The 23,871-nt window shown below is 42.5% G+C and overlaps 1 protein-coding gene across 1 annotated transcript in view; it reads left to right on the top strand.

Moving 5' to 3' along the window:
* The window catches only part of EFNB2 (ephrin B2), a 43,448-nt gene extending 29,280 nt beyond the window's left edge, over positions 1-14,168 (top strand). The window contains exons 3-5 of the mRNA XM_059995808.1: positions 10,445-10,537; positions 11,264-11,377; positions 13,113-14,168. Coding sequence (XP_059851791.1) covers positions 10,445-10,537; positions 11,264-11,377; positions 13,113-13,501 — 596 coding nt within the window. The 3' untranslated portion in view covers positions 13,502-14,168. The remainder of the gene's footprint in view (positions 1-10,444; positions 10,538-11,263; positions 11,378-13,112) is intronic.
* Positions 14,169-23,871: the final 9,703 nt, after the last annotated feature.

Below are 23,871 nucleotides of genomic sequence, written 5' to 3'. Positions count from 1 at the left end.
ATTATTTTTTAACTTAACATAAAATCCTTTTCTGACCATATTGAAGGCTCTCTCCTAGAGTATATCAGTAAAGCTCCTTGTTCAATTTAATATGAATACAGCTTAAATTCTTTATACTTTAAGGAATAAAATCTCAACTTCTGCTCAGTTGCAGCTTGTGCTGAGAAGCTTCTGGCTCGAGGGTCTGATGGAGTCACGGTCATTGGGGTATTTATCCCGTATCTGTCAGGGTTTAGGAGGATTAGGCTATTGTAGATTGAGACTCTGTTCATATTCAACTGCGTCACCTAGGCAGTAGTGACAGCTTATCTCATTTAAAGCTAGACAGAGATTGCCCTGTGAGCACTGTTCCTTATTCCCAAAATAACTCATGAACGGACAAGATGACTGGTTCTTAAAGCAATGGGGAGAGACTGAAAACCTCCTATGTAAAATAAGAGCAGATGAGAAATGAAGGCGATTCCTTGGAAAAAAAGGATTATTTAGGAATCGCTCAGAGTAAAACTGCCTTTACTGTTTCATAAAATACATCTTAATATCTCTAGCACCTGTATTTATAGCTTTTGCAAAGTTTACTTAGACTTATAAATAACTGAACAGTCCTGGAGACGTCTTTGTACAAGCATGAGAATGAGTTCTTTCTTAATAGCCTTTAAATATTTATCATCAAAATTTAAAGCAAAATAAAGTACTTTAAGAAGTAGCCAAGAGGCATTAGACAGACATGAAAAGATTACTTGGCGAAAACTTATTTATATAGTTTTTAAGAGTCCCACGTTTGTTCCTAACAGTCTGAAATCTCAGGCTGGGTGCTTGATCACTTAGAGGGAAGTGTTATGGCCTCACACACTCTTTGAGACTGTCACTTTACAGTCTCAAAGGACAGGTGACAGAGGAATTTTTATCACTGTGAGAAAACAGAACTTGGAAAGTGTGAGTAGTTTAGTACAGTTCACACAGCCATTGAAATGTCAGGGGCAGAACTCAAACCGGGTTGTCAGACCCTTAGACCAACGTCATTAGTTTATGACAGTGTCTCCTGGGTCACCAAGCATATACATGTACACAAAGCAAGAGGAAAGATGGTCTAGTCCAAAGCACACTACTTACAGAGTATGGTAAAGAGAGTACGAGTACATACACGTCACATAAATAGTGACAGTCAAGAGAGCATATGTACGTACATAGTGCATACGTAGCAATGCAAGGATGCTACTCGAACTGGATATCAGACAACTCTGTGTTTGTATCAGACGTGTTGGGCCAGAGGCCCTGTCCTTTGTTGTAACGTATAACTAACTTCAGTCATGGGCCCCAAAGTTGACCTAAGAAATTCTACAGAGCAGTAGGAAAGGAGAAAGGGCCATTGGTTAATGGTGGCTGTAATAGAAATTTGTCGGGTCTCCTGAATTTTCTTTTTTCTTTTTAGAGCTACTATCAATCAATTCCATTTCATCAGTAAGACTGTGCTTTGTGTTTTATCGAGTACGATTGACCCTTGAACAGCCCAGGTTTGAGCTGCTTGGGTCCACTTACATGCAGATTTTTTTCAGTAGTAAATCCTCCAGCACTGCACTGTCTGCTGTTGGTTGAATCCGTGGATGTGGAATAACTGCGGGAACGGAGGGCTGACTATAAATTGTACTCGGATTTTCGACTAGGTAGGGGTTGGTGCCCCTAACCCCCATGTTGTTCAAGGGTCAAATGTACTTTGAGCCCCTCAATGGGAAGTGGCTAAATAGTAAAATTAAAAATAATAAAAATCTCTCAAATGTACAAAAGAGGTAGTAAGAAACTTCAAATTTCCTTAGCCAAGTATACAAGTGCTACAGATTGTGTGGGTGGATGGGTGGCTGGGTGGATGAGTGGACAGGTGGATGGATGGAAGGAGGGAGGGAGGGATGGATGCATGGGTGGATGGGTGGATGGATGGATGAGTGGATAAATGTATAGATGGATGGATGGGCAGATGGATGGACAGGCAGAACCTCTGTCAGGAGCGTAACTGATCACTTCACAGAGGAGCTAGGCTGTGTGTTGCTAAAAGACAGTCCTGCTTTGCAAATGGCTTTCTGCATTAGTGGAGTAACCCAGTTTCCTTGTTCCTGATGTTAAACCAGGAGATGAAGGTATTCTTTTATTGAAGCAAACATGTGGAAAATTGCTCTGGCTTCTTGGAGCATAGAACACATCCCCTGAACGGAATTAGGTTCATGTGTAGGGCAAATTCAGACAGGGCACTTTACCGGGGTTACCACTGGTCTCTAGATGGTCAAAGCAAATAACATCATGTCCATCTAAGCTATTATGCCATCAGAGTGGTGCATTTTCTCATCTACAGTGTTATGTTCTAAGCTGTCAGCAAACATTAATTCAGTCACTGGTGAAGCCCTACCACCCAGAGGTGAACTCTGCCTCAGATGGAGGTTTTCCACTTCAGTGCCGCGGTCTCCCAATTACTGGGTCATTAATATCATTGCAGGCGATTAGTGACAGCAGACTGAGCACGAGGCTTCTGGGATGTGTGCCCTCCCCACTGTGAACTTTTCACTCTGACCCTTCGCTCTCTAGACATTTCCACATCTCCACAAAGATATGTCAATGATGAAGACCGTCAGAAACTCGGGATGGGCTAGAAATAATTCATGCGAACACATGTATTTTCATGGCTCAGAATATTTTTATTAGATGTTATCACTATCTCTTGACCAGGACGTCTCATATTTAAAAAAAAATCAGAATGCTTAAGTAAAGCTAATATAGACAATAGGGAATTATGTTTTATCTTTAGAACTCTGACATCATTCTTTTTTTTTTTTTTAACGTGAGTTTGGTCATTATATTGAAGTGGTCATCTGGCCCCCTATTTTTAAAACATGATTCTTCTTCCTTAGTAGGTTTCAGCCCATATTAAGGTTGACTCTCATGTATAAAGGTAAATTATGCTTTAACCATTGACTATCACATTCTCACAATTCATTCTGAATCATTGTGACACTAAGATTAACTCCCTGAAAGCACGCTAGATGTAAAGTTTTCTAATGAAATCTTGTTGAAAATTTTTCTTGCCTAATGAGAGATTCTACCTGCATAAATCATCATAACTTGTAGCAATAAAATTTTAGACTCAGAAAAGGATGTTTTCCCACAACAGAATTTATGAAAAATCAAGACATCAAGGTGTTGCAAGCAATATTTTGAGGGGAAAGAAAGTAAGCCACTCATAAATGATCTCGTGTGTTTAAGCATGCCTCTTGTAAAAAGAGGGGCCAGGTGATTTATTACCAGGCCTATTTGATCTTTCTCAGGAAAGTGTCAGAGCACCCACTGGGCCTGGAAGGTATTTCTGTCACTGACATATCCCTGCTGTGTGTGCATTCTTGCACACTCACATTTACCACCTGTTCTTTTCCACTCTGGTTGTATATAGTCAGTGGCTTTTCAGGACTGTCTCGTCAAAGATGACTATGACTCTTAGCATCTTCAGTGATTGTCACTACCTTAATTTTTGTATACACTTCTTAATGGTGAAGAGGTTTAATGAGTAAGCTGTGATGGAATTTCTTATGTTCTAGGGATGGTGTTTACTACCGTTCTCTCTATAGGCTGACCTCCCTCAACGTCCAAGTCTCGCATAACACAGGAGATAGGAAATATACTAACATATATTGGCACCTTTAGACTCAGTTCTTTGTATCTTTGTATCTTCCCTCTTCCCAAAAGAGTGAAGGTGGCAAAGTAATATGTCATCCCATCTTTCAGTGAATACAGAAACAAAAGCAGTTTACAAAAGTGTTTCAAGGTTACATTTCTCAAAACTCTCATTTCTAAGCTGTCAGTAAAATATCCTATCATTGCTCATGGTGAACATTTAACATTGAGGAAATAATATTATACCATTTTATTCGAGAACATCCATTTACACGGGATACTTGGTATCTTTACTCATATTTTAATATGGGAGGATGGGCTAAATTGTGACTCTGGTTTTTTAACTCATTTTTCCAAATCGTTCTGTCTAGTGGAGAAACTACTTAATTGTGCTGTAAAGAAGTCACTGGGGCTAAGCTAGTTGTTACCTCTTAATGCCTGACTTACTGCTTTCAAATTTCAAAACACAACCAGAATGATGTGGGTTTAGTTCAGGTGATTCATCCCATTGTTCTGGAACACTGTTTCCTTGGGTGAAAAACACACACATCCTGTAACTTCCTTTGTATTTTTCTTTTGTCAAATCGCGGCCATTTTAAGAAGAATCTATAAAACTTTTACTCTAAGATCAGGCATTCTGGGATAAACTGCCGTATGTGTTGAAATACTGCTGAACTTTTTTTGATATTACACCAAGTAAAATAGTGAGGCCTTTGGAAAATCATGGTGGTATATTCTCATTTCTTTGACTATAAATCCACAGAGAAAAGCATATAAAAAGGAAGAAGTTAGAAGAAGTGATTTTTTTCATCGTCCTTTCGGCACATTATACAGATGTTTTTGCTTCAGAAGTTTTTATTAATTAAAGAAAAGGGCATTTATTTTTGGCAGTCAGGGGTTGTTGTCATTTCCATGGTTAGAATTTTTCTTCTAAGTTGGTATCTTAAAGGATAACCGTGATACCCAAGGCATTGAACTACACTGAGTTCTAGAAATTGAATTCCTGTCTCTTTAGTACATTTTTTGAATGTGCATCATATATTTTGAATTTGAATTCGTGTCAGGGTGTGAAGTAGGGTAGATCTTAGCTTCCTGAGTTGTATATTCACATTAGGTAGTTATATTTTTATCAGCCTTCTGGTTTTCAACTTACATACCTCAGTTAATTTTTTGTTTTTAGACACTCAAAATTTGTCAGCCCTGCTAGAAGAAAACAGTAACCTAGTTTATGTGTCATATTTATTTTAATGTCATGGCTTTACTTTTCACGTTTCTCACTTGGTTCTGCTTCTTTTATTTCCTCAGTTTGCCAGGTAATAGGCATCTAGTTCTTCTAGTTCTTGAGTTGAGTTTCAGGAAACTGATGTGTTGAAAGGCTGCCCTAAGAAATCAGAATTAGCAGGGCCAGCGTATGATGACATGATGGACAAGAATAGTGCCAAGAAGATGATAGAGGATTTTCATAAAATGCTCTTTGTTGTGTAATCAAATAAGAGCAAATTTTGTCATGTGCAGTTTATATGAACACAAAGTTTTCATTCTTACTAAAAAATTGAACTCTCTCATTTTCCTGACCCTGTATGCTTATTATCTGTGTCTCTTTGGTGGACCTCTTTGATGAACTTCACAAAAACTATTTGCTTTGGAGTGTCCATCAACCCCCCACCCCATCCCAGCCCCATCCCAGTAAGCCACATTTAGTATAGCGACTTCCCTGGCGGTCCAGTGGTTAAGACTCCACACTTCCAACGCAGGGGGTACGGGTTTGATCCCTGGTCGGGGAGCTAAGATCCCACATGCCGTGTCACACAGCCAAATAAAAAAATAAACAAATAAGTAAAATAGTATAAAATGTCCTCAATAGTATATTTTGATGTTTCATTCTTTCCATGATAACCTAAGAATACTCCTTCATAGGGATGCATTTACTCTGTAGAATTTTTTTCTGCTGCCCTCATTCCTAACCTCTTTGTGCATGGGACCCATATTTCGGCACACATCCAGCAGTTAATTCTCCATCTGACTACCGAAGTGATAGACTGAAATAAAAACAGCCAAGATCCAAGGCAGCAGCTTACCCTTCCTGGTGTGCAGAGCAGTAACAACCAAATGAAGACGCATTAAAATGCGATAGGACTTCCTCTCCGTGGGCACAGTCTAAAAAACACAGCCAGAAATACTCCTGCCCTTTCAGTCTGCTTTGCCCACTGGTTCTTCTTTTTTCTACTCGGATAACCAGCACACTGTAGATAAGTTCGTGTACAAATAAATGGGAACGCCCGGATGTTGGCGGAGTAGTTTTCGGATGTGAAGAGAACTTTTAGGCATTGTGAACTCAGGGTACTTTTTGCTGAGCGATGATCTCCACCCACTTAAAATCAGGCCCTGGGGGAACAATCTAGTGATTTCAGTGCACTCACTACATGCAGTTAGATCCCTGAAGCAAAAGCTTTTAAAAGCACGCTATAAAATGCCCATGTATCTTTATTAAACCTCTTTTCTAACTAGATATACTTTTCTAGTAATTTTTAATTTTATAAAGTCTATTTTTTCCCTGGACCAAGGAAAAAAAAAGGCCCGGCACTAAAAGCTTAGATATAGCAGTGTTAGTTTTTCTATCTCTAAATGATTAAATGCAGTTTCATACAGTTAGTACAGTAATACTGTGATTGTGGTGGCATTAGATGATGCTGCTAGAGAGACGCAAAGGAAAGCTAAGTAGAATGAGGTTAACCGTTTGTTTTTACTTTCTCCAAGTTAAAAATTCCCAATACATTCAAATCAACAATAAGAATAATTGCAAAACCGTCTCCTGAAATGGAGGTAGATTTTGTTCCCAAGCATTAGCAATTTCTTGTTGTATTCCAAAGTCAGCCACTAAGGCTTTTAAAGCTTCTTGATGACTGGCTGTTGCAGCAGAAATCAGAATATTAATCTTGAGGCTTTATTGCAGAATTCGCTGCCAGTAAAGAGGCGCCATGAGGACAGAAGACTTTGAGCTGCGCCATTTCTCAAGGTGGTGAGGTGGGCAGGCAGCTCTAGCGTTAGGCCCACGCTCTCTACTCTCCATGTTAAGCAGATCGTGGGGAAGAGACATTAATTTTTACTAGGAGATCAAATATAAAGTAAGTTGAAGTTACTCTGAGTTATTTTATAATTGAACTTGCTATGAAGTTGACCTTCTGAAGTTTCCGTTGGTGCTCACATCTTGAAACAGGGTTTTCCGAAATCAAGTTATCTGTAGTGAGGTGGATGGACCTAGGGCCTCTCATACAGAGTGAAGTAAGTCAGAAAGAGAAAAACAAATACCGTACGCTAACACATATATATGGAATCTAAAAAAAAAAAGGTTCTGATGAACCTAGGGGCAGGACAGGAATAAAGACGCAGACGTAGAGAATGGACTTGAGGACATGGGGAGGGGGAGGGGTAAGCTGGGACGAAGTGAGAGAGTGGCATGGACACATACACACTACCAAACGTAAAATAGATAGCTAGTGGGAAGCAGCCTCATGGCACAGGGAGATCAGCTGGGTGCTCTGTGACCACCTAGAGGGGTGGGATGGGTAGGGTGGGAGAGAGACGCAAGAGGGAGGAGATATGGGGATGTATGTATATGTATAGCTGATAAACTTTGTTATACAGCAGAAACTAACACACCATTGTAAAGCAATTATACTCCAAGAAAGATGTTTAAAAAAAGCAAAAACAAAAACCAGGCTTTTCCCTGACTGCTTACATCATACCTAACTTGGGGCAAAAATCTTTCCTGGCGGAGCATCTAACCGTATTTTTTGGGGGTGGGGGGGCTGCACCACTCGGCTTTCGGGGATCTTAGTTCCCCAGCCAGGGATCGAACCCCAGGCCCCAGCAGTGAGAGCGCCGAGTCCTAACCACTGGACTGCCAGGGGATTTCCTCTGAATTTTAAAGTTTAGCCCCCCTTTAAGCAGCCAAGTATTGGGAATGCTGTTTTGATGTTAGGAATGAATTTTTCAGTATCTTCCAGTAGCCTTTGCACCTTCGAAGCTGACTTAAAGGGGAAAGATGCAGAGCCCAGAATGCAGCAGAAGAGCCCTCCTCACTCCCAAAGTTCTGCCTCTTGGCCTGCCCTCCCCCTTCTCCCCTCATCCTCCCCCATCCCCGCAGTGGCCTCGGCCTCCAAGAACTCAGCAAAGGCAGCATTTTCAGGTGCCTTCTGTGCACCTCCAGGGCTTGAGGGGTTTTTTCCTCCCCCAGGCATAAAAAAAGTTTCCACTGTGAAAGATGCAAAGCCGTTTCATCTCACACTACCCAGTTTTCTTCCTACCATGTATAGTTTGTGGATGTTAAATTATAGATTGCAGTTTAATTTGAATGCTTTTGGAGTTCTTTACATTTGGGAGTTCTTCAGATATCACTTTGAGTAAACAAAAGGGAGCTCTCCACGAAGGCATTGGTATTCAGAAAAGGCACTGACCTACGCATTAAAATCAAAAGAAAACGCCACTCAGATTATGTGCACCTCTTGCACTTCCAGACTGACAAAGCAGAAGTCATCTGTAGTTTCTGCCTCTGCAGATGCAGTTCTGAATTCTGTTTACCAGGGACTGTTCTCTGCCATGCCTTGTCTGTCCTTTCTCATATTCCTTTATTTTTTTCTTTTAGACCTGAACCTTTTACCTTTTTATCTCAAGGTTAAAATAAATATTCAGTAAATCTATATTCCTCCCCACACACACCTTTTTTCTTTCTGGGTACCACCCTTCAGATCTTATTTTTATCATTTGTTAACTTAGTGTTAAACTTTTAGCAAGAAAAACTTAGGCATTGAACTTTGCATTGGGGTGCATTTATGTGTATATTAATTAGAAAACATGGAGATTCCACTTGAATTAAGTAAACTAAACCTTTGAAACTGTCAGCCGAATAAAGACATCAGCTTTCCACTGTTTCTTTCTATATAAAAGCATATCCTACATCTTGAGAAAGATCAGATGAGAAAACTGTGAATAAGTGAAGATCATAGCACTGCTCTGAAATTGGCCAGAAAGAGTGCCTGCTTGTAGATAGCCATACTGTTCTAAGCCTTTAGGAGGAAAGGATACTTTGAAATTTAGGTACATGTTTGGAAGAAACAAAAGGGAAAGAAGATGGAGAAAATGGGGGGAAAAAAAAAAGATTTTTTTTAAGAGTCGCAGAAGCATGCAGAGTTAGTTCTTAGGTATTTGTTCTAATTTATCTGCCACACATTTTCTCAACAATCTACAAGAGGATACTATCTACTTTTCACCCTAAAAAGCAAAAAACTGATGGCAACTTTTGCCCCGTTTCCCAGGAGAAACTCTGTGTCAGCAATAGAAGAAGAGTGAGATATGATTGTGAGGCTGGACTTTAAGGAAACACTCAGATAAGCAAAGAGATATTTTTGCACACAAGAGGCAGCGATTATTATTAAGGAAAACAGAGAAAGTAAAAGTCGCTAACTTGAGAACACAAAGACAAGTCAATCCTGGCCTTGTTTTCCAGCCAAGATAATTACCCACAGCATGCATATTTCCATGCATGCTTGTCCAACTTGTCTGCTGCCCCACCATTTGGAAAACAAACAGCCCATTAAAAGAATGTCTTTGGATGAATTTTTTTCAGGAAATCTGTCCCTTTTTCAGTGCTTTTAAAAGTATAGAGTTAGTTGACAAAACTTTGATAATTAAAGTAGAGAAGGATTTACCTGGCAGAATTGTTTATGAAACATTTACGTTCCCTGCCCCTTGAACTGTGGAGGAATGAAAACGTCTCACTCCCCACCTCCTTTTCTCTTCTGGAACTTGACCTGTAATTTAAATCCTGTCCCTCAGCAAGGTACCTGGCAGCCTATCTTTTTACAGCTTTAGTTACAGCGCTCTTCAGAGAACTCACCATCCTAAAGAGATAGAACAATGGGTTGAAACAGAGTAGGGCATAGGCTGTTGGTAAAAAACAGACACTGAAAATGGTCAAATGTTCTGTCTTTCCTCCTCCTTCTCGCGGTGAGAGGGGCATCAAGCTGGTGGACCTGAACCAAGTCCTCACCTTAGGTCCTGAGCCGTCCCAGGCCCCTCAGAGAGCAGTGGGCACCTGTGAGTCCCTCTGTGCATTCAGAGTTCTTCTGCACCAGGGAGCTCGGTTGAAGAGTTTGACCAAGGTCGATGGTGGTGGTAATAACACATCCGTTCTTTCGGGTCGAGTACAAAATGATGGAGGAAAACTCCAGAATTGGAAGACTTGCATTCTAGTACAACCTTTTAAGCTCAAGCAAAGCTGAGGAAAGAAAAGGGGCGTGGGAGTCTCCTCTCTAAGTGTTTATAGAAGTTGGATGCTTGACAAACAGGGAGCATCAAGGTAATTGTTCTTGAGGCAGGAAATCTATAGTAGAGGAAGCAGGTGCTGTGTGATGATTACCACGTTTTGAAATTACCGTATTTACTATTCTGCTTTTAGGAGGTTAACTCCAAAATAGTCAGGTTTTTGGAAGATGCTGTCCCTTTCATCTGTAGAATCAGACAAAATCCGTTAATTATAAAGGGAGGAGAAGGCACTTAAGTACATTGGAAACCAGAGGTCATACGTGCGGCAGTGTGGACGATATCCATCTTTCTTTATTTTATTTTTTTCGTTTTGCCTTTCAGCATCCCATACTTTAAGAAAACTTGTGACTAAGGGTGAATTCTTATTTTCCAAATTGTTTTCAGACATTTCATGTTCATGTAAACTTGGCTTATTGATTTCCTGATTTTTTCTTTATTTTTTTGTTTTGTCCATTTTATTTTTAATCAGCTACATCAAATGGGTCTTTGGAGGGCCTGGATAACCAGGAGGGAGGGGTGTGCCAGACAAGAGCCATGAAGATCCTCATGAAAGTTGGACAAGGTAAAGACCGTCTGCTGCTTCACGGAGCCACTGATCTGGTCGAGCCCCCAGCTAGTATGGCGCCAGCGTTGCCCACACGCGCCTTCACTCACTCTGCAATTTAGTTTCCAAAGTAAACTTTTCTCTGCACCTTGAGCCACTGACAGATTTCCTCAAGTTGTTGCAACCCACTTCTTTTACTGGAGATACTTGGAAAAGTTGAGGTCAGCCAGGTACAATGTCTATTGCCATGTCTGTATCTACAGATATATTTTTCCTTCTTAAAAGCAAAACACCTCTTTGGTTCACCATTAAAATATCCAGAATACAAACTAAGCTTCTGCCATTTTGCCCATTTCTGCATCTTGACTACAGAAGACTTGTGTTCACTGAGCCTTTTCACACAGAGATGACCTCTTGTGCAGAAAGAAATATTCTTCTAATTAGAAATTGGGATAGTAGTCAGTCAACTCACTCAGTTAAATTAAAATGTCATCTGCAGTGCTCTGCCTGCCAAATGCAAGAATCCCTACGGTTTCCACAGATGGCCTTACCATCTAAACCTCTGAAATAACTAGTAGAACCATTTTGTTTTCAAAGGAAAATTATATTCTTGCATCTCACAGTACTTTGCATAAAGAATCTTATGTTCATTTCTATTTGTGCCTCTTGAGATATAGATCCAGCTCCTAAAGCTAGAGCCCATCAGATGTCTGTGCTGTAAGTAATCGCTTGTTTTTCATATAGATGCGAGTTCCGCTGGGTCAACCAGGCATAATGATCCAACAAGACGGCCAGAACTTGAAGCTGGTACAAATGGAAGAAGTTCAACAACAAGTCCTTTTGTCAAACCAAATCCAGGTATAGCAGCGTGACCCATGTGTGCCTAGGTCTGTGTGTTCCACACTGCTCGTATCACAGCGGGTAGAACAGAGTCCAAGTACTTCTGCACCAGGAGGATGAACTTGTAGCTCCCGCAGTCAGTAATCTTTGCTCTCGGTCAGTTGTTGTCAATTACTCAACCAGAATAAAATAATTAATTCCCACAAAAGTCTTACATTCAAAAGAGTAGAATTCATCAGCTGTAAGTGCCAATTATTAGCACTGCTCTTTCAGATCAAAGCTGTTTTCATTGGCTGACACTTTATCGTGCTGTTTGCAAACCTAGCTTCAAGCCAGTGTTAACGTATATATAACTGTACCAGTGCTTCATCTAGTTATATCTAATCCACAGAGAGCCTGATTGATCCTCTTCTACATTCAAGATGGTAACATCTTAAAATGTTGCGTAATGCCACATTTTTCAGGTGGTTTCGTCAAAAATTTTTTTTCACATTTTCAGTGTAGAATAAAATATTAAACGGATTCCTGGCAGAGGTTTAGAATACTGGATAAAACTGACTGCCGTTTAACTTCTGTTTTTTAGCGGTCTTTGAACAAACAGCTATGTGTTTGTTACCACGGGAATGAATTTTTTATATGGTGGTCGCTGAGCAGACGTCAGCAGTTCCGTATTAGGGATCCGCATGCCTAGTTGGTAGTCGTGCGAATTTAGCATCTGTAGCAATATTCCATCTCTTTCCAAGCTTCAAGGAGGAAAGTTGTTATTTCTAACTTTCAATGACAAGATGTGTCAAATTCTTATGACAAACTGATAAATGGATAATATAATGATGCCAGGCAATTTTTTAGTGCTTAACATTTGGGTTGGCAGTCTGTTCCGTGTGAGAGTTTTCTGCTGCCTTCCAAATATATTTTAAGTGTAAATCAAATAATACAAACGAGTTACGGGTTGAACGTTTTCCCAGGCCCCATCCCTCTTTGCAAGCTCTCCAGCCAGCCATCGGCAGGGCTTGTCTTTAAAGGCAGGCGGTTTGGATATTCCCATGAAGCCACGGTAGCCAGAAAGGGCACGAGAACAGCATGGCCTGGGCGGCAGATGCTGACCTGGAGAATCGGCCACTTCCCTTCTTCCTCCTGGTGGTGGCCGCAGGCTGGCTGACCTGGGTTAAGACGTGGGGCAAGATCAAGGGCTGGCTGTCACAACCTGTCCACGCAGCTGATGGATGATGATGTATAGAAGGGAAGCAATGAGGTCTGGGAGCAGCATCAAAGTCCCACCTGGAGTCCCATCTCCCCGATGGCTGGCTTCTGCCGTTTGCATTTAGCTATTTTTAAAAATTGAAGTATAACTGATTTACAATGCCGTGTTAGTTTCAGGTGTACGGCACACTGATTCAGTTATATATTTATATTTATATATATATGTATATTCGGTTATGTATAGATATATTAGATATTCAGTTATATATACACACATATATTCTTTTTCCGATTCTTTTCCCTTATAAGTTATTACAAAATATTGAGTAGAGTTCCCGGTGCTCTACAGTAGGTCCTTGTTGGTTATCTCTTTTATATATAGTAGTGTGTATCTGTTAATTCCCAACCTCCTAAATCTACCCCTGCATTTAGCTATTGAACGAGGCGCTTGGTTTGCCAGTCTAGCTGCCAGGGAAGTCTCTGGCCAGCCAGCAGCCGGCCAGCCCCGGCGAGAGCGGTGACTCTTCCGGCTGCTCTTTCCCACCCCCTGCAGGTTCCAGCACAGACGGCAACAGCGCCGGACATTCTGGGAACAATATCCTCGGTTCCGAAGTGGCCTTATTCGCAGGGATTGCTTCAGGGTGCATCATCTTCATCGTCATCATCATCACGCTGGTGGTCCTGTTGCTCAAGTACCGGAGACGGCACCGCAAGCACTCGCCGCAGCACACGGCCACGCTGTCGCTCAGCACGCTGGCCACGCCCAAGCGCGGCGGCAACAACAACGGCTCGGAGCCCAGCGACATCATCATCCCGCTGAGGACTGCGGACAGTGTCTTCTGCCCTCACTACGAGAAGGTCAGCGGGGACTACGGGCATCCCGTGTACATAGTCCAGGAGATGCCGCCGCAGAGCCCGGCGAACATTTACTACAAGGTCTGAGCCTCGGCGGTGCCTTCGCTTTCCCGGAGGAAACTTACTGTCCCGCTGCCGCCCGCGGAGGGTCCGAGGCCCCCTGTGTCTGCGACGGACTGGCGCATAGCGGGGAGAGGGGACACTCCTTCTCGGGAGAGCCCTGTGGAGTCGGACAGCTTACTAGTCTGTAGCGTTTCGGCCGCGGTGACAAAGGATGCGCCCCGGCAGCTGGAAGACTCGCGTGGAAGATGCGTGTGGGGACCGCGCGCGCCCCGCCCCTCTCCTCTTCCGGGTACCACGGGCGTTCGGGCCTCCGCAGGAGCCGAGGGGAGACAGAGCGGTCGGTGGGCGGGAGCATCCCGGGCAGGTGTCCCAGGGCCCCCAGGCTGCTGGGCCTGGAAAGGCCGTCCTCCGCCTCGGGCGTGGCCCTTCCCCCCCGAGCTGCACCCCGGACTTGTCTTGTCGCACAGACTCTGGCCGCGTGAGGCTCTCGGAGAGCGCTAGCTTTTAGTCCTCACTGTTGCACACACTCCTGTCATCCAGGGCGCTGCAGGCCTTCACATGAGATTTCTTCTCACGCCACACTCCGTATCACTAATGAGACATTAATAACGTTTGGCGTCTCCTGCTTCATCTGTTTGCAGCAGCTACCGCCGAATGGGCGATACAAGGATAGAAATTTTTGTTTGCTAATAAGGAGCCTTCCAGTCAGATACTAGGCTGTCAGCCCGGGAAGGTGAGGAGTTCACGGGAGGGAGGGCTGGGGGAAAGGCCGTCTGCAAAGGCAGTTCAGCTCTGCCACCTCTGAAGCAGAGTTGGGAGGGAAAACTCCAATTAGATAGCACAGCACTTTGGTTTTGCTAAGATTTTAAGAGGCAAGTAGGAGACACAACGACACACACGGTAGATTAGGGTGCATTTGAAGGAATTCACTCTTATCAAAGAGCAATGCACAGGAAAAAAAGAAAAAGAAATAGTCCCTCTACGCTGGGTGGAACAAAGGGGCATTGTTGGTAGAGGGCCAGGCTTGGAGGGATGGGTGGACACCGGCAGGACTCTCGTGGTACTGGCAATAGGATGTACAGCGGTGAAGCTGTAGGAAAGTCGTCGGTCTGCTTTGGGTGATGTTTAAGGCAGACTCAGCTGCTATACTTATCACATTTTATTCAACACAGGGAGAGCATTTAGGAGATTAGCAGAGAGCCAAATCTGACCTAGAAGTTTAAAAGCCAAAGGTCACACAGGCTGTAATTCCATCATCATCGACGTTATTAAGGCATTCTCATATATAAAAGGTAGGTCAGACTCCCCGGCCCCCCCAATGCCCCTTCCCCGCCGCTCCCCTCCCCACTGCGCCTTAGGACACTTTGGTTTATGGCGGTGCTGTCCTGGCCGCGAGGGCCAAGGGGTAGGTACTGAGCGAGGCCACAGCTCGGGGCCCTGTATCAAGGTGAGGCACACATGGCAAACCTCTTAGAGTCCCGAGGACCGAAATAAATTATGATGTCGAGGGGGAGAAGGAAGGTAGGATGTATTTATAATAGATATATAGAACACAAGGGATATAAAGTGAAAGATTTTTACTAATATATATTTTAAGATTGCACACGATCCACACCAGAAGATGGGAAATTCATTTGTGGCGATTAAGTGGTCCCAATGCTCCGTGCTTTAAAAAAAAAAAATTGGACAGCTACTTCTGGGAAAAACAACATCACTCCAAAAATAACAATAATGGGAGCAAACACAAAAATAACCCAGTCCTCTGAAGGCATCTTGCGTCACCGTAGATTAGGAAATGCAAGCCCCAAATACCAGGAAATCGGTGTTACTGCATCGTTTTCGACAATGACAAGACGTGCCGGCATTTATTTTCTGTGCTGTGTTTTCCCTTTGCCCTGTGGGCTGAAGTGTTCGCTAGAATCCACCGGGTCACATCGAGGGGGTTTCAGCTGAAAGTTCAGCCTGACCCCCTTCCTTCCTCTCTCCCCCTCCCCTCTCCCCCTCCCTTCTGGGAAAAGAAGTGAGTAAACAGGAAACCTACTTTTTATGTGCTATGCAAAATAGACATCTTTTAACATAGTCCTGTTACTATGGTAACACTTTGCTTTCTGAATTGGGAGAAAAGAATAAACGTAGCAACAGCATTTTAAGGTTCTCAAACCTCCAGTGAATACCTGCAAAAATGAGTTGTCACAGAAATTCTTCTCTATTTCCTGAACCTGAAAATGATGTTGGTCCAAAGTGCGTGTGTGTATGCGTGAGTGGGTGTGTGGTATACATGTGTATATATATGTATAATATATATCTACAATATATATTATATATATCTATATCATATTTCTGTGGAAGGTTGCCATGGTGATCGGCCACAGTACATATGTAATTCTTTCCATCACCCTAACCTCTCCTGTACGTGCATTCATACAAGATTTTCTTGTGAGCCATCAAAAATTACCTTTAGGATGGGGGAGAGGGGCAGGAAGGGGAAAAAATGGGAAATAGTCTGATTTTAATGAAATCAAAGGTGTGTATCATCGGTTGGCTACATTTTGGGTATATGCTAAACTGTGAAAAATCAGATGAATTGTTGAAGAGTTACCTGCAAGCAATTGACCAGTGTTCTGTGCGTCTGTTTTGTGTGTGGTGCAGAATATGACAATCTACCAACTGTCCCTTTATTTGAAGTTGGTTCAGCTTTGGAAAGTTACTGTAAATGCCTTCCTTGTATTCTCATCCCTAGTCATCCGACTTTGGAATTTGCACCATAATGTTTAAGTGAAGATGCTGTAAATAGGTTCAGATTTTACTGTATATGGATTTGGGGTGTTACAGTAGCCTTATTCACCTTTTTAATAAAAATACACATGAAAACAAGACAGAAATGGCTTTTCTTACCCAGATTGTGTACATAGAGCAATGTTGGTTTTTTATAAAGTCTAAGCAAGATGTTTTGTATAAAATCTGAATTTTGCAATGTATTTAGCTACAGCTTGTTAAACGGCAGTGTCATTCCCCTTTGCACTGTAATGAGGAAACAAAATGGTATAAAAGGTTGCCAAATTGCTGCATATTTGTGCCGTAATTATGTACCATGAATATTTATTTAAAATTTCGTTGTCCAATTTGTAAGTAACGCAGTATTATGCTTGAGTTATAAATATTTTTTCTTTTCTTTGTTTTATTTTGATAGCCTGTCATAAGTTTTTGATCTGCTTTAGTTCCACATTGCAGTTAGCCCCCCGAAGATGAAATCCGTGAAGTCACATTCCAAATCTGTTTCAAACTGAATTTGTTCTTAAAAAAATAAAATACTTTTTTCCTATGGAAAAAGCGCCTTCAAAGTATTTTCCTTTCCTTCTTGTTTTCTTTTCCTTTTTCTTTCTTTTTCGTTTGTTATTTTAATTTGCCTCCTCTGTTTCTCTGTGATTACAGTTATCAAGACCCTTCTGCCCATGGGCACGTGTATGCCCATTTTTCAAATCAGGCCGTGCACACACGCGAAGGTTAATTTTGCGGCGTTGCAGCATGAGCCCACTGGTTTCCCCATAAATCTTTTGAACTCACGTTTTAGCATAAAGTTTTATAAAATCCTCTTCATCCTGAGCAGTTTGACCTGCACTGAGTGAAAGTAGCCAGGAGAAGAAGAGGGACTTTTATCCCAACGCTTAGTTCAAGATGATCTAGTTTCCATTCAAGCAGAGCAGTTTGCTATCGACTGCTTTACTTTTCTTCACAAAATAATCCCAGGAGGAAGGAAAAAGTCTTAACGTACTGTCACATGGGTGAAAGCGCGTGTTGTGATACTGGATTGAGGCAAGTCAGGGGCCAGTGGTGAATTTAACCACCCTTTTCATTGTTGCCTTCCTGGGGAAACTGACCAGGTGCACTGAGTGTTTTCCCCACTCTCGTTGTCTTTGAGGTCTTAAGATTGATCATCAGACACCCACCCTCATCTTCCTATGAGATCTGAGGGCAGAGCTGTGCACGGCATAAGCAACTACTAGTCACCATGAAGTGCTCAGATCTCTAGCTGCATTAACTCTGGTTAATCCTTACCTTAAGGACTGAAGTATTTTAGGTTGGGAGGATGAGAAAGGGCCCCTGAAGTAAGGAGCCAGAGATTGTTCCAGCCCAGACTGATTTGCCCAAGATCACAGCCCCAGTAAATGAAGAATCTGTGTGTTTCAAAAGCCCCTCAGGAGATTCTCATGAAAGACTGCATCTCTGCAGCACTGGCCCAGCAGACTTGTACTAAAGGAATGTTTGTCGAACAAACGCTCTCCTTCCAAATAACGAAAACAAAATTCTCCAGAGGCCCCCAGTTTCAGTTGATGCTTGAATAGTAGTTTCATTTTCTCCATCACGTTATTTCACTGTCCCTAACCGCCCGTTCACTGCAAATCCAAGTTTCGAGGCACAGTATACAGCCACGTCACTAAGCTGAATGCTGGACCCCACCTACCAGGGTCACAAATGATTAGTCTGAGTAAACGAAAACAATGACGAAATATTGCATTGACAACTTTGACTTTGTGACCCCTGTTACGATTTAAGTGTCATCTTTTCCACCTTGTTTTTGAAACCACACTTTCCCAACTGAATAAGCCAACCTCAACTGAGAAGAATAAAATGTGCCCGGTGTTTATTCTTTTCAACCAGCGAGAAGGAATCTCACGTACAGAAACTTCTCGCAGAGGTTGTAAAAGCGGCCGCTCCTCGTTTTGTTTGAAAAGTGGCCCTGCTGTTGAAACGTCCCTGCCCTGCGTTGCTAAGTGTTGACCGGCCAGCTGGTAACTCTTCGGAACATCTCTCACTGTTGTCCATTTCCTTTTCGGTAAAAACAGTTTGCCCGTTCAAACACTGTGATAAAGGTTCACAATGGAAATGAGAAAAAAAATCAATAAAATATCAGTGTCAGGACTCTGCAGCTTGCTGTCAGTCTCTGGACCCAACCCAGAGAAGAATCAGCGAAAGAAGAAAACAAATAAAACCCAGGGGCTTCCCTGGTGGCGCAGTGGTTGAGAGTCCGCCTGCCGATGCAGGGGACACGGGTTCGTGCCCCGGTCCGGGGAGATCCCACGTGCCGCGGAGCGGCTGGGCCCCGTGAGCCATGGCCGCTGAGCCTGCGCGTCCGGAGCCTGTGCTCCGCAACGGGAGAGGCCACAACGGTGAGAGGCCCACGTACCGCAAAAAATAATAAAATAAAATAAAACCCAGAGGAGTAAAACTGACTTCCTATTATATGCAGAAAAGGATAAATTACCCCACTTTTTGGTTGGGTAGCAAATAGGCCTTCAGGTGGTCCAAAAGGAGACATAATTGCTTCTGAAGTACAGAGGACCTGGATGTTCTTTTGTTTCTGTTTTCAATGAATTTGGGATTATGTTTGTGATATTTACACAACAGACGTCCTCGAAGGCAAATTTCTGTGTTGTAATAGAAGAGTATTTCCTACCCCTCATTTTTCCAGGTAGAGAATGATTTATCAAAGATTGGGGGGATATTAAAATATTGTATTTTTGTAGTAAAGTATAGCATACCAGGGAGACGAATCAATTTTTTAGTGATTAAACTGTGCCCCCAAAGCTGAAGATATATTCATCTCAAGATTTTTATACTGTGGTAAACGGACTGACTAATGGAACCTCTTAGAAACAATTCTTCATATGAAGTTAATTATATTTTATTTTATTAAATATCTTTATTAGAATATAATTGCCCTACGATGTTGTGTTAGTTCCTGCTATACAGCAAAGTGAAACAGCCATATGTACACATGTCCCCATAGCCCCTCCCTCTTGAGCCTCCCTCCCACCCTCCCTATCCCACCCCTCTAGGTGGTCACAAAGCAGCAAGCTTTGGTAGTGTATATATGTCAATGCTACTCTCTCACTTTGTCCCAGCTTCCCCTTAATTATATTTTAAGAAACAGCCAACCTCCTTATAAAAAATCTCCAGAGACATAAGTACACAGCGTGAGAAATAATGATACCCACACAGTTTATGGACAATCATAAATTGTTGATAAATGTGTCCAATGAATGAAAGTGAGACCTGGCTTCCTGCTCTCTTCCTGCTACCGTTGTCTCCATGGCCTTTTAGCAAATTGCTTTGTGTTCTGCACCCCAGATCCTCACCTATAAAGCGAGAGGGTGGGCCTCCAACACACTGAAGGTTACTTTCAACTTTTTATAGGATTTGAAGCAAAGCCATCAGTCTTTTCAGCTGTTCAAAAGCATCTCGATGCAAGCTTCTATTTGTCCTGGCATCCCACGGGCAAAGCTCTGAAGACTGTTCACAGCCAGACCCCACCCCGCTTTGGGCTGCACTTGACCGTTCACCCTCTCCGCATCAAGAGCCCGCATCCGGACTCTGAGCTCTGCTGTTCTCCACCCCTTCCTTGCGTTAAATCTCAGAAAGATCCAATAACTAAGCATCTACACATACTGATTGAACTGGGAGCCCTGTTCTTGTGTTTTCAGGCTTTTGTCCATAATTTTCAAGTACAGGCACACCTCAGAGCTATTTCGGGTTTGGGTCCAAACCAAAACAAAGCAAATACCGCAATAAAGCGAGTCACATGAATTGTTTGAGTTTCCAGTGCATATAAACGTTATATTTACACTATACTGTAGTCTAGTAAGTGTGCAATAGCATTATGTCTTAAAAAATGTATAGACCTTAATTTAAAAATTGCTTTATGGCTAAAAAAAAACGCCAACACAATTATAATAGTAACATCAAAGATCACTGACCACAAATCACCATAACAAATACAACAATAATGAAAAAGTTTGAAATATTGTAAGAATTACCAAAATGTAACATAGAGACATGAAGTGAGCAAATGCTGTTAGAAAAATGGCTCCGATAGACTTGCTTGACTCAGGGTTGCCCCAAACCTTCAGTTTGTAAAACAGGCAAGCCAAGCACAGTAAAACGAGGCATGCCTGTAACTCTTTTGTCTTTATTTAAAAACATTGTCAGATCACTGCAAGCAGGCCCCCAGCTTCTATTTAAACATTTCTCGAGGGTCCACCGGGGCCAGGCAATGTGTTAGCTGTTGGCAGTGTTCTCTTCCACCAGTTAACTGAGCCCAAGTTCGCTTTGTCTTCCCTGCACTTGAGATTCATTTGTTTACGAGTCATTCTTTCCACACTGGTATCTGGAACACATGCTTATTATTTATATCTCCTTTATTATTTACACCTCTGATTCTGTAGTCTGTGGCAAAGAACTGCCTGACTAAAAAAAACACCCTTTGGTTGATAATGGAACTATTATTTCCTAAGTGCCATTCATGCTTAATAAAGAGATTAGAGTTTTTGTGTGTGTTTTGTTGTTAAAGCCATCGTGGCTCTATCTTAAAAAGTTCAAGAACAGTAGAGGAGATACACGTCATCAAAGAAAACTGCTTAAAATCGACTGAAACCTTAAGCCAAACACAAGACGCCTCTGAGGTATATCATTTTTGTATAGTAGCTTCATTAATGCAACATGAAAGGAAAACCAAAAAAGTAGTGGAGATGAATGTCTAGCTCCAGGATCTCCAAGTGGGAAAAACAACAACGCTACAGGAAAAGCTCCCAACTTGCTACATCCTTCACTGGAGTCTGTAAGTTATTTGGTCTGTTAGTTCTTTATCACCTGGGAAATCTGCATATCACTCAGGATGCTGAGAAAGGTGTAAGAAGTTTCTGTAAACATAACCCCAAATGTCTTTGTTTTGCATGTGTAATTTACTGTATTTGGACTCCTTTGCGTCCTTCTGATGAAGTGTCATCTGCCTGAGAGAAAGCATACACCCCACGGAACTGGGGCCCCCTGTCTGGAACTTCTGGGTCCTTGTATGACCCCCAGGCAAACTGCATAGCTGCCCCTCCCCCGAGGCCAATCATCTGCACTTGGATTCTTTGCGACCCTCACGGAGACTTCCTAAGGTTAAACTCAGTTACATGCATCTCATTTTGAAGTGTAGCTTATAAAACACAGCAACAAATCAAAAACTATTATGTCTGTAGCTCATCCGCAGTGAACACTTAATACACAAAGGCAGGAGTACCACTGGCTTCAGCCATTCTCAGTGAGAGCCTTTTCATCAGACTCTGGTCCAAGACACTAACAAGAGGCCCACCCAGGGCTTCCCTGGTGGTGCAGTGGTTGGGAGTCCGCCTGCCGATGCAGGGGACGCGGGTTCGTGCCCCGGTCCGGGAAGATCCCACATGCCGCGGAGCGGCTGGGCCCGTGAGCCATGGCCACTGAGCCTGCGCGTTCGGAGCCTGTGCTCCGCAACGGGAGAGGCCACAACAGTGAGAGGCCCGCGTACCGCAAAAAAAAAAAAAAAGAGAGCCCCACCGAAGCAGACCCTACACAAGTCTAGAAGCTTCTGTCCAGTGAACACCCCCACACACTTAATTTGTTCCCTTACCCATCATGCGTCTATTTAGCACTTAATATATGCCAGCCAGCGTCCTAAGCCTTGGAGAGGGCAACATGAAAGACAAGATTCCTCCTATCGGGGACCTCACGGTCCATTCGGCAATTCAAAACTTTCATGAATAAAAATGAAGCATCTCAAACACGTGTAAAGAAAAGAAGTAATAACGATAATAACCAGTCTATGTGTTATTCCGGGAGCACATTTTTTAAAACGTATTTGTCCAGTCGTAACCTATGTCTTTGTTACTGTGGTTTGCATTTCTTTCCTTTTAAATCTTTCATTACATATATGCCAAATGGCTGGTTCAGATGCTAAATTTAGTATAACGAGTTCTTCAAAACATCTTTGGAGTTTGCTTAAGTTCCTGCCTCTGTCCTTAAAGGGCAAATTAAAACGTTTCCAATTGGTTTCCAGCCCACATTACAAAGTGTATGTGTATTTGAAAGACTGTTTCTTGGCTATAATTGGTAGTTTTCTTGTAGCTAGGTCTGAGGAAAGAATTGCAGCGAGCTTTACGTCTGCTAACAGTAGTGAGCACTGAGCTCAAAAACAGCAGGAAAAAAAAATGAAGTGTGAGCATCTGGGATGTTTGCCAGACTGACCTCCAAGTTGCGTGCCGTAGAAGAATTCCAGCCAAGCAGACACAGGGCCCTTCCTGCTGAGACCTGGGTCTCTGCCGTTTAACTTTTCTCCTTATAAAGGAGAGAGGAAAAGATAAGGGGTGCCTACCAACTCCCTTAACTACCTTAGATAAAAATAATGACGGTGTTAATCTCACTGTAATTGACACACACGGCTTCCACCATACTGTTGTCTGAGTGTCAGAGAAAGACAAAGACACGCCACATGTGTTCCTTCCAGGAGCACGTGTGTCAGGTTCATTAAAAGGGTCTATAGCACGTGGTAGAAGCACCACTCACCACCCAAAGAGGAAGCTACGATTCACTTTGTCAGATGATGGAAAATACCCCTTGATGGTTCCTTCTCTCTGGCCACCTCGGCTCTGCGCCATGGGGACAGGGTTTGGCTGCAGCGAAATGAATGTGGGAAATATCAGGGTTTGCACAGAACTCAACGGGCAGGACTCATAAACCTCTATGTGCAGCATCATCAAGGATGCAGTGAGAGGCAGCTGTCAACTCTGATGGTGGCATCCCTGCCTCCCCGAGAATGATCTGGAGGGACATACCTTCTCCGCGAGTCACCACCACCCCAAGGACGCAGGAGAGGATGGATTACAGTCCTATGGCTTTTCATCCCCCGTGCATTTGTTTTTAAGAGTTTCCTTTACATTAACTTGAAGATCAGTTTCCAGAAAAGTGTTTGAAACAGGGCAACTGAATTTTTCAAACAGCAGCTCCAGCCAAGCAGGTACCATGTTTATGACAGCGATGAAGCAGTTTGAAGGGTCTGGTTTCGCTTAACAAGGTTGCCCAGCTTTTTATAGGCCTGAACAGAAATCCTTTTAGGGAACTCCTTCCACTAGACCGTTGTCACCACTGTTTCCTGTGATGTGTCTTGATTTCAGATTTTGATGCCTGATTTCTGACGTTTTAATATGGCAACCTCTAAATTCCATCTACCTCAGAAAGATAGGAGATTCGTGAAGCTCTCTGTTCTTAGGTGCTAAGCTTTTTATCATTTCATTTCATTTTCCTTAACTTTTTACTTTGAAAATGTTCAGATATCCAGAAAAGTTGAAAGAGCAGAGTTATAGGTCATAAGTTATATGCAGATATTTGCCTGTGTAGAGGGCCAGTGCCCCTAACCCCTATGTTGTTCAAGGGTCAACTGTACTAATTTGGGGAGTTTAAATGCTTAGAAGTATTTAAGTAATAATGTTTAAATGCTTGAAAACTCGTCTAAGTGGTTAAACCTGAAAGTTTTCATTTATTAGTTGTTAAAACAATTTGTACATATTTAGAAAAGTGTTCATCACTTACTATCTGAAGAA

The sequence above is a fragment of the Delphinus delphis genome, chromosome 18, assembly GCF_949987515.2.
Source record: "Delphinus delphis chromosome 18, mDelDel1.2, whole genome shotgun sequence".
Taxonomy (NCBI): domain Eukaryota; kingdom Metazoa; phylum Chordata; class Mammalia; order Artiodactyla; family Delphinidae; genus Delphinus; species Delphinus delphis.
The sequence above is the reverse complement of the archived record's forward strand: the minus strand, read 5'-3'. Positions and strand labels throughout refer to the sequence as shown.